The 11,528-nt window shown below is 34.7% G+C and overlaps 1 protein-coding gene across 1 annotated transcript; it reads right to left on the reverse strand.

The window, feature by feature from the left end:
* Positions 1-4,673: 4,673 nt before the first annotated feature.
* On the reverse strand, positions 4,674-8,935 carry LOC128995208 (uncharacterized). Its single transcript, XM_054420148.1, has 2 exons — positions 8,866-8,935; positions 4,674-6,210 (listed from the first exon to the last, which is right to left on the reverse strand). Exon 2 carries the CDS (start codon positions 6,195-6,197, stop codon positions 4,755-4,757), a length of 1,443 nt encoding a protein of 480 aa, XP_054276123.1. The 5' UTR covers positions 6,198-6,210; positions 8,866-8,935; the 3' UTR covers positions 4,674-4,754.
* Between the last annotated feature and the right edge of the window lie 2,593 nt (positions 8,936-11,528).

The raw sequence follows: 11,528 nt of genomic DNA on the forward strand, positions 1-11,528 counted from the left end.
AGCACTTCAAAACCACTTAAATCTTCTTATAATGCACCACGTATATCACTAATTTTGATTTTTAACACTAAAACAATGATAAACGTAATAAAACACATCAGTCATCGGTCCGGGGGAACCTAGCTGTTTACAAATACACGCACGTCAGCTGTCTGCTACAATATTTTCGGAACTAAAATGAATAGCGCTTAGAGACAGACCTCTGGAGAAAGCTTAGAATATTACGGAAAGAACGATACCTAACTCGATCCAGTTCAATCCGATTCAGTCAGTCATAGAGCCTTCGCCGTAAACGATGTCTGCGTGTCGAAAAATCGACAAGTAACACTACACAAAGTGTGCTGCTTGTCGAATTTTCGTCAAGTAACACTGGGAGGGTTAAATAAAAGCGGTCCAAACCCATGTTTAGTGGATGGAATTGAAGGGATCCCTTCTAGTAGGTAACCTTTCAAACTGGTGAAGGGACCTACCTGCCCGATATTGAAATCGGTCAGGTTGGTTACTTTTCAATTTGGTGAAGTAATGCACGCCCTCTTGCTCTTGTGGTGGGGGCATCGACTGCTCTCATTGGCTGCAAGGTTTCTGGGGGAGGGAGTAGTTGTTATGGGGTAAACAGTGCTACCAACCCAAAACTCTGGAGCAATAAACATTCCCATACAAGGGTAATGTGGGTAATTCCAATATTATCGGCTACAAAGTAGGTAGTATAAATGCCGAAGGAAATTATATGTATAAAATGTCTAGTTTGAACTTTTCATAGGTGAAATACTGTAAATAACAAAATACGATACTAAGTCCATCATCTTGCGAACCTGTTTCTCTCCATGCCCCTGGGCCACTGCTAGGCTACTTTCTCTTGTAACTAAATCTACAGTACTAACGGGTCAGATTTTATTAATTAACTAGCTGTTGCCGTTGGCATCGCCCGACATACTTTTTCGTCTTTTATTCTTTACTATAAGCCTGCTGAAGTTGTCACTGACTTCGCTATACGGAACGGAGCTACCCTCTCTGGAACAACCTGAATGATGTTTTTACCAAAAATACTACAGTATTCATATCTCCTTTCATTCATAATCATACTCCAAACCAAATTTTCCAATGGTACAGTTAGTTTTCTCTAACTTTATTGAAAAGTATTTCAGATAGTCTAAAGTAGGATTAAAAGTAACACAAAAACATTATTTTATTTAGTGATATACTGTGATGTTCCCTGTTACTGTCTCGGCATGCTCTTGATTTGATATTATTCTTGAATTTTGTTGTCCCTTCTGTACATTTAATAATTAGTAGAGGGCCCATGCTACTCTACAACGTTGAAATTAAAATCATATTCGAGCAATAATCAAATTTATGAATTTTTATTGAGTATCTTGATCTTAACTGGTTCAAACGATAAATAGCTCAAATTAAAACCTTTAATTAACTTATTATTTTGCGTCCAAAACATAAAAAATAGTGGAACTATTGATTTTTAATCATAGAAAACTCTTATAAAAAAAAATAGTTTTTATGTTGGTTGTTCACATTGCAATTGCTTGTAGTACGTCCGATTTGGATAACTAAGTTAATTATAATAGCTTAAATGAAAGCCGGCATTTCACTGAAGGTTCTTAGACCAAAATATGTAGGATTATATAATTATAACTGGTGAAATGCATCTTAAATTGAAGTAAGAATTCGAAAAAGTCAAATACAGTATATGTTTTTTTCCACGAGTAATACATATATGCCGATGCTTAGAGTGAAATCTGTGCACACCTTCAATTTGAGACCTCAATCATGAAAATAGGTTAAATTATTTTTAAATATAAGAAGATTGACTCTATTAACGTTTAACGAAAACTATCACCGTTTTACAACAAATTGTGTAGCAGTTCCGGTTAATGATAACAACCTATACTGAATTGAAGCTTTAGAATAGAAGATTTCAAATGGTTTTTTTAGGTTTCGGGAGCAATGGCTCCTAAAATTTAAATAATGTAGCTACCGACATACTTGTGATAGTACACTTATTTAACAGCTTTTATTGATTTATGCATTATTATTATATAATAAATAATGCTATTTAATAAAATAAAAGATTGGTAATCATGGTTAAACGTACGGAAACTGACTAGTTTTTAGGTGCAAACATGAGGAACAAGCAAATTTTCACAGTTTTGAATGTAAACTGATTTTACTCGAAAGATGTTTGAGATAGAAAAACACTCTTGAAATACAAAGTTGTGGATAGTTTAATTCTACACTACCGATCTTTCATAAGATTTAAGCTCCAAGCATTGTAGCTTAAGTTACAGACCAAAAGATAATATCTTGCATACTCAAATTTCTTCTGAAATAGCTTTAACCCCCTAAACCACCCTTGAATTTAGAACGTTGCAAAATCCCCAACTTTGTACATCTAAACCATATACATGGATTGTCATCCCAATGCAAAATTTTATTATTCTAGGCCTTATATATGTTTTGAGATACATTATAGTGATGTTTTTACATTTGTCAGTGATATGCCAATCAATATAAAGGTAGGTCAATGGAAAGCATTTATCTACGTGCCACGACCTATCCAACGACACCTTACACTTGGTGATCGGATGCATAGCAGCTTGAAAACGGATACGTCACAAAATTCGTGTTTGCCTATTAAATATATTGGGTACAATATGCCTATAAACATTCAAACTTATGGGTCAATTCGCTGCATACAAAAATCCAACAAAGTCTTTTAATAATATAGATACTTATAAGGTTAACAAGGAAACTCCAGAACCACTTGGGTGGAGCCCAAAAGTCGGATCAGGATAAAAACTACTTAGTTTTCCTATTGGCCTGAAGAATCAGTAAACCAAATTTCAACGTTCTAGCTAGTCTGGAAGTTGGATTAGTAATGAATCATTGAGTGACGGCTTTTACTTTTATATGTTTAGATTATTAGCTAAATATAACACATCTGAAAGGTACAAAATAAAATCCATAAGTTAAATAGAAGAATATAAAAACGGAGCTCCATACAAAAGCTGTCTTTAAAATTTGAAATAGGAGTTGCTGCAGACTTTTAATTTTATTCAGCGAGATTACGCCCCTGAATTTAGTATTACTCCCTCAATATGACAACACTGCTGGATAAATCTAGCTCAGTGGGATAAATGCAGCAGGCACTTGTAGAGCGAAATTTCCCACAATTTCCATGTAACCGTTTGACTGGTTTTCAGGTTATGTGACAAAATCCAAAACACAATTGAACAAGGATGCACAATAAATCGGATGTGTTTACTTTTGGGCTATTGACTTAATTATTACATCAAAAAATTAAATGTATTCTGAACTTGTGTGTGTACCCGTTGCGAAATCGAGCGTACTAGCTAGCCACCCGTGCTTCGCTAAAGGAACGCTAAAGAGAATAATAATTTATTATTATGTTCCATAGATTTGTTGTATGAAAAGTTAAATAACTCATAAAATAAATGCCTAACACCTAGCACCAAACGAATTATTTTCAAAAACTTGTTTTATATCAACTAGACAACTAGCTGTTACCCACGGGCTTCACCCCGTTCTGTTTGACTTCATAAGTATTAAAAACACTATTGATTGGTTAAGTTAAGTTAAGCTGATAATCATTTAGCGTTTAACTTACTAAACAACATCACAGATACAATTTAAAGACTTGAGAGGCCATCAATTCTGGCCCTGCCCTTCAGATTTTTGTAGAGTTTTATCGAAAAATTTGTTGTTAACAGCTATTTTTAATGTTCAAAAGTTACTTTGTTGTATTGCATTGCATATTTATCATGAAAACATCAAAACAAATTTACAGATATTTTTAGTTGTACATAAGTATTCTTTAAAGACATCAAGAGAGTTATCAAGATCCCTTAAGTTTTGTGTATTTAGTTCGCTGACGATATAAATCTGTTTGTCGAAAGTTGCTTCCCTCTATGTATGAGTCATTTTGCCTTAGGCTTAATACTTTAATTTGAAATGGCAACCATACAAAGTAGGTATTTTAAGCCAAGTACCAGATCAACAGATGTAACCTCGCACATGGATTTTAGGTAGAAATCGTGTACTCTCATGTACAAATCGTAAAAATTCGAGTCTACATAATTTCTGCATCGACAGTAGGCAGCAGCGGCCCGAGCCAATGTTCTTAGGATAGGAATAGTTAGGGTTTTCCGCCCCCTCCCCGTCCGGACTCGCCAGTCCCATGTGCCAGGTTACATCTGTTGATCGTACCAGTATGAATGAATTTTTACACTCAATGAGTGTAGGATGGATGAGTGGTGCGATTTTGTATCCTTGATGTTAGTGACTAAGGCTGACATATTCCTTAGACACAGCTGTTAATTAATAGCCCATACTTTGGGCTAATGGAAACTATAGGGACCTACAGTTTATAGTAGAATCCGAACCACATTTTTGCCTTGGTATAAACAAATTGGTCTAATTATCAGGATAGTACTGCGGATAGTCGTAGTACTCACTAGTGTGGACGTTAATTCAAACCAAGAAGTATCACATCCACAGTACATTAGATACCATACTCATTAAGGAAAGAAAATTAAATTAATCTTGAGGTATAAACATTGCATAAAACTATACAAACAAAATAATAATATTAATAATAACATTCAAAATATAGGTTTATTTTATAAACGTAATAAGTGGGTCTTCAATAATTAATTAAAACCTGATCTTTACAATTAACTTTTTACAAGATCATGCCACAACCTAACCACATATTTCACTTCCTACCAGAAATGCAATACGATAATTCTGTTAAAATTCTCCAAAACAACTTTAGAACAGACGCTGTTTGAAGCCGAGTAAACTGTTTCACAATTCCAGGAAAATTCCAAAACTTTTTTGCATTCTGTTTTGCCAATCTCCCATACTTCTTTAAGGGAAATATCATGAATATCATGCAACAAAATAAATCTGTTAGCCAATACATCAACCCAGCATAAATGTGTCCTAATTAGGGTACGGGTTTCTAAATTGACAGGATTTACAAGGTAGATTTCTTTCTCGGTAGATATCAATAGGTTACTGCCTAGGGGAAGAACGGTAGAAGAATCCACATAATCAAAATCTAAAGATTTGCTTAGTTCAGTCATATTTTTCTTCTGATTCGTTGCATCACTATGATGTACTATCTTGATGGGTTTGCCACCAATGACACTCAAATGACCACCGAAATACAACACATGTCCATTGCGAACAAACCGACTAGGCAGGATAAACTGTAACAGTGAAGTATCATAAATAATTGAGGTCCATTCTTCATGTTTTAATTTGTAGTTTACGAGGACCTTATCAGTGCTGACTCGTTCATTACAAATAAAAGTTATACTTTCTATATGTCCGATTTCGTATCTGTCTTCTTTAACCTTTTCCCCCGTCTTGATGTCCCAAATGTGCAAGAGAGGAGATTCCGAATTTATACAGGCTCCAATAAAGTAGTGTCCACAAACAACACACTCATAACGATTTGATCTGTCACGTGTTGAGTCAAAGATACTTTTAACATTGCTATCAGCTGTTAAACTACGAGAGAACTCTTCCGGCTTATCAAAAAAGAAGACATGATTCAGAACCCAGTTTTTGGAATCCAAGCAGATTTTGTAAACTTGTACTACATTACATTGGATGACAACTATCACATTGCTATTGACTATTTTATACACTTTGGCTGGCCACGACTCACACAAACAGTAGGGTATAGTCAATACTAGGACTGGAGTCTCAGCTACATTCCAAACTCGAGCTTCATATGTTCTATTTTTATGTAAAGTATGCATGTCTTCATATATATGGTCGTTGTCCAGAAATTCTAAATCATTAGGATACATGGAGTTGCTTCCATCCAATTCATATTCTATTATTTCTTTCCGAAAGCGCCCACATCTCCAATTGTTGAATACGTGTTGTTCTTGCAAGAATCGAAGCCTGTTTTCTTCAATGGGCAAAACTGCATTGTCTGTTAGTTGGAAAACAGGCTCAACGAGGCACTTGGTTTTTGAAAAATAGTGATTTGAGCTTATACAATGTCTTTTCCAAAATAAATCATCACTAAATAATCTATACCAAGTTACACTAACTCCTATGCAATTGGTTAAATCTTTTGCCGAGAGAAAAGTAACAAGTACCTCTAGAACTTCTAGGGGCAAATGCTCAATGACCAGTGATACCATCGTGACCCGGGATCTGAAATAGGAAACAAGTGTTAGTTAAGGTCCCCAGAGGCAAAAAACACTGTTTAGTACAAAGTCATATAAGTATGTTTTTTATACTGTAGCCTATATGCAACTATTAGCACGATAGCCTAAGAAATAAACGGTATCAGCAGTCTGATGCATACTTTCTCCTTGTCAACAACCTTTATTATGGGTAAGCGATGGGAGTAACTATGATATTTAACCCTTTCGTGCCCAATGATAACTTTTTTACTCATGACATTTGTACTGGAGTTTGGGAAATTTGTCTTGAAGTAGGGAATTCCAACTTCCTTCACTATACACTATGAAGTTTTCAAATTGTATTGGCAGCACTGGAATTCCTGATCAACTGTCTGGTTCAACTAATAAGTCAGTTTGTGCCATACTCTGTTCTGCCTGCTTTCTTCAGAAGCTCAACTTTGGATATTTTTTTAGGTAAGTTCCTTCATTTTTACTGAAATAAAAAAATATGTTTCTTGTTAAATATTTCATAGATATTAGTTTAATGCAATTTACCACGAGTTATAAATGTTTATAAAAATGTTATGATGTAAAAATCCCATGAGTAAAATTTTACTCATTGGGCAGTTACGGCTCAGGTCTAATGAGTAAAATTTTACTCATTGGGCAGTTGCGGCTCAGGTATCTAATGAAGATGTCTTATATTTTGACATTTTCACTTCCAGCAATATAAAAAATATAATATTGTATTAAAACCTATATTTTTATAACGTACTAAATTTATTGTATTTTATATTTATGTTTTAGATCGTGAATAAGGATAAACAGTACCATACACACTCTGAAATAGAAGAATTGTTGCGAGGGGATCGGGTGTCTGATATCGAGGAGTTAGAAGATTTGGAGGGTTAAGAATATTACAAATAATATTCTGTTGATTAGATTAGTAAACAATCTGGACAGTGGACAGTTGTATTTTTACATACTTTTACTTGAACATGTGAAGTAAATATTATAAAATATATTTTAAAAATCACCTTGTGGACAAAAAATGTTCTATTGCAATTTAAAAATTTTGTATTAACATTAGCAAGCACTTGTATTATTATTTGCTATATAATTTTTGGTATGAATATCACTCTCCATATTTTAATATAGGCCTAACGAATAAAATCTTAATAAAAACACAATTCTTGTCGATTTAATTTGCTTATTTTAAGACCTTTACTGCCCAATGAGTATTATTTTCCTCATGATTATAATTTTTTTATTAAACCTCAAAAATGTTAAAACTTATATTTTTCTAATATGTTAGCCACCAAAGAGTGTAGTTATCAACAATAAAAAATATTTTCTTATCTACATCTATGTTTGGGCATCATATGTAAAATCACAAAGTTGCCTAAATTTTTTAACCGTAATTTGTACAGGAATTGGGGAATTGTACTATTTTTTTTTTAATTATAAAGAATGGGTCACCGGAATCTTACCCTATGGAATTTTACCCCCTGGACAAAGCTAACGTCACTATGACTTAGTAACCTGAGCGCTTTAAGTTTTTTCGCGGGGGGAATTTAACCCCCTCGGATTTGGGAGTCTAATGAAAATTATAGACAGAGCGTGATAGGCTATGGGGATACCTAGGCTAAATTAGATTAGCAATAAAAGCCGGAATTTAACCCCGTGTCCATATAACTAACTAGCATTTAGGCAAATGTAGATGTACGGCCCAGATTTTTACCCCCTATGTAGATATAGAAATTATTGGGATCAATTAATTTTCTGATTTCAGTTTTGATTGAATAGTAATATTATTAAGTAGCCTATCTTAATTTATTTGTAATCTCGGGTACACTTCCATATCTGTTGGCACTAATATCGAATGAGTACTTTTTATCGATATATCGATAAAAAGTACTCATTCGATATAAAAAGTACTCCTTCGATATTAGTGCCAACAGATATGGAAGTGTACCCGTAATCTCAACTAAGTAAACATGTGTTGCTGTTTGATTTTGATATACGAGTTTCAGGATTCGACTTTTATGTATGTAAAATCAAACTGAGTAGCCCATTTGAATGATAATTGGATGAACTTTTCTCAAAAGATTTATTATAGGGCCGTGGAAAAACAATTAATTTCGAAGAAAATTAATAATTCTTACAAATTTCTATATCTGGCCAGGGGGTAGAATTCCGGGGGTACAAATCCAAGGGGTACCTATAAATCCGGGCCGAACATTTTGAGCTGACCTCACAAAGGGGGTAAAAGTCTGGGGGTGAAATTCCGGCCCGTACACTCTAGGTTTTATAATTTGATGTGTTCTGATTAAATTCACAACCATGAAAACTGATGTTGTGCAACTCAAAAGTTCGCGGTCGGAATTTTACCCCCTGGTTTGTGACGTCAGTTTTGCACAGGGGATAAATTTCCGCTACCCCGCTACAACATACTAAATTTTTATCCAAATTGTTTTGATCATTTTTAAACAAATTAGATTTTTCAGTTATTTTATGGGTTTTTATGGGGAAATCCAATTAAAAATCAAAATTTCAATAAAATGAAAAAAGAAACGCTTGGAGATACCATGGGAATGGAAGTACCTACAACATTTAAAGAGTTTGTAACTAGTGAAAAAAACACAATTAAAACGACGAGTCGCAAGCTTTTTACGCAATTTACCTTTTGTAGTAGTACGTTCGCCTCAGAGTTAACGGACGATGTCAGTGATAAACTTCAATGACAAAACTACGATTTATTCAACACAATACGAGCTTGAGTTTTCTTAACAAGTCCAAACACAAACTAAACTTGTTTACATTATTAAAACAATTCAAACATATGGCTTTAGGTTAAACCGAAAACAAAACAGTCCTCCAGTAATAATTAAATGCCAGTCTTTTAGCAAAACTTCAAAATAGATATTGAAGTGTTTGAATAATGATAAATTGAAATGCATAGTACCATAGACTAACCAACGGAGTATGTTTTATCATAGACTAACCAACACAAGTAGACTTCTCATCATCCCATTGTAAATTTTGAAGCACGTTTTTCGTGTCTAGTTCATGTACGTGACACATGGGCGCTAGTGTCGACGAAACTTTGTTTCTATTATTTTAGGGTTAATTTCATGATTTGTGCTTTACTGTTTGGTTATATAACTAGGGGACAAGTTATTGTTTATGATTAGATCGTATTATTTGGTTAAACGAGGTTTTAAATGGCTGTAATAACGGGAAACAAATTGTAAACAAAACATGACCTCTACATAAACCGTACAGAACTAACACTAAAATTGTCTTCAGCTGTTCCATAGCTAACTACAGAGGCTGTCAAGTATACCAGAAAATGACCAACAAAGATCACAATCGGGGTAGTCCTCGCAATCGCACTCAAAATGCTACTGAGAAAAAAGAAAATACTCCTTCACCCCCTGATTTGAATTCTGCTACTCATTTTCCTGAGATACATACAAACTTTTCCCCTCATGAACCTTCTACCTCACGAGTTTCATTTGCTAAAGTTACTGCTACTAGCCGCCGCAATATTAATAATTCATTCTCACAAGAACAATCTGATGATGCTCCTGATCCGTCTGTGTTTCAAAACCTTGAACAAATAATCCTAGATGTGGTGAAATCGTTCATTCCTACTCTCAAAAAGATAATAAGTAACGTGATAAGCTCTATTCTCTCAAATGGATCAGGTCAATTATTTTCAAATTAACAATTTAACCCTCCTTAACTGGAATGCCAATGGGCTTAGAGATAAACGTGCTACTTTTATCGCGTTTATGGTTAGACATAGCATCGATATTGCGTGTATTACTGAGACACACCTGACCAATGTGGAAAATTTTAAAATTAATGGGTATTCTATATACAGGGAAGATAGGCCTAATCCAGTAGCTTCAGGTGGCGTTGCAATTTTTGTGTGAAGAACTTTGGACCATCATAATATATTTTTACCTCGTTTATCTTCGGTAGAAGCTGTTGGTGTCAAAATTAATTTAAGTCATGGTGCAGACTTCCGCTTAATTTCTGTCTACAAACCCCCGAACAAACGGCTAAACAATAATGACTTGCAGGTGCGGTTTGCAGAAAATTGTTCGACTGTTGTTATGGGGGACCTAAATTGTAAACATCAGATATGGGGTTGCAGAACCACAAACCCAAATGGAAACCGTTTGTTACGACTCACAAATAACTCAAACGTAATGATTGATGCGCCACAAGAACCAACACATTTTCCATGGCAACATAATTATCAACCAGATATACTTGATTTGGTTTTGCACAGCTCCAATCATTCAAAATGTTTTACCCGAGCTGGACTCTGACCATTCTCCCGTTATAGTAACCTTCTTCACGCAACCTCAATTCAGTTGTCCACCTCAACGATTAATTAATGGAAAGATAAATTGGGAAATTTTCAGTGCAGAATTGGATAAATGTTTAGAAGGTATGCCTAAATTATCGTCTTGCATCGAAATAGAAAACTCTGTAAAAATATTTACCGAATCATTAAAAACTTGTGCCAGGAAAGCTATCTTAAATCCCTCACAATCCACGCCAAATAACGACTACTATCATCCTCCGATGAGAATAATGCGTCTGATTAGAGAAAAACATAAGGTTAGACGACTTTGGCAGCGATACCGTCTACCACACTTTAAAAGGCAACTCAACGAACTGGGAAGACGAGTGAAAACAGAACTCGAGGAATTTAGAATAGACAACTATAAGAAGTATGTTTCTGATATTCATCCGAGTGACCCAAATATGTGGAAAGCAACTAAACGTCTTTTAAGTACTCCTTCGGTCATACCTACGTTGAAAAAAGACAACCTAATCTGTGAGACTGATTCACAGAAGTGTGAACTGTTGGCAGATTTTTATGAAAGTACATTTCAACCCACTGATCTTGCTGATTATGGTGACGATGAGATGGTGAAAGAGACTTTGAATGGACAATTTTTATCTGCTGAACTCAACTACCAATAAAGTTTGCACGCCAATCTGAAATTAAAGCAGTAATTAAAAAACTTCCACTCCGTAAATCACCTGGCCATGACCTCATTCCTAATATTATTTTGAGAAATCTCACAAATAAGGGCTTTTCATATTTCACATCAATTATTAATGCATGTTTGTCTAAATCTTACTTCCCTTCTATTTGGAAGCATGCGGAAATATATCAGTTATTCATAAACCCAATAAACCAAAGTCTTCTCCATCGAGTTACCGTCCAATCAGCTTACTTTCTACACTAAAGTTTTTGAAAAAATCATCTTGAAACGAATTGCCTGTTACATGGATGCTGCAAATATAATTCCTGCTCAT

This window comes from Macrosteles quadrilineatus, unplaced genomic scaffold (assembly GCF_028750875.1).
Source record: "Macrosteles quadrilineatus isolate MER2022 unplaced genomic scaffold, UCM_ALF_1.0 Scaffold_5__1_contigs__length_97177068, whole genome shotgun sequence".
In the NCBI taxonomy this organism is placed as follows: domain Eukaryota; kingdom Metazoa; phylum Arthropoda; class Insecta; order Hemiptera; family Cicadellidae; genus Macrosteles; species Macrosteles quadrilineatus.

What these genes read in the sequence shown, in the direction of transcription:
- LOC128995208 (XM_054420148.1), bottom strand. Translation starts at nt 6,197, where the DNA reads ATGGTATCACTGGTCATTGAGCATTTGCCCCTAGAAGTTCTAGAGGTA.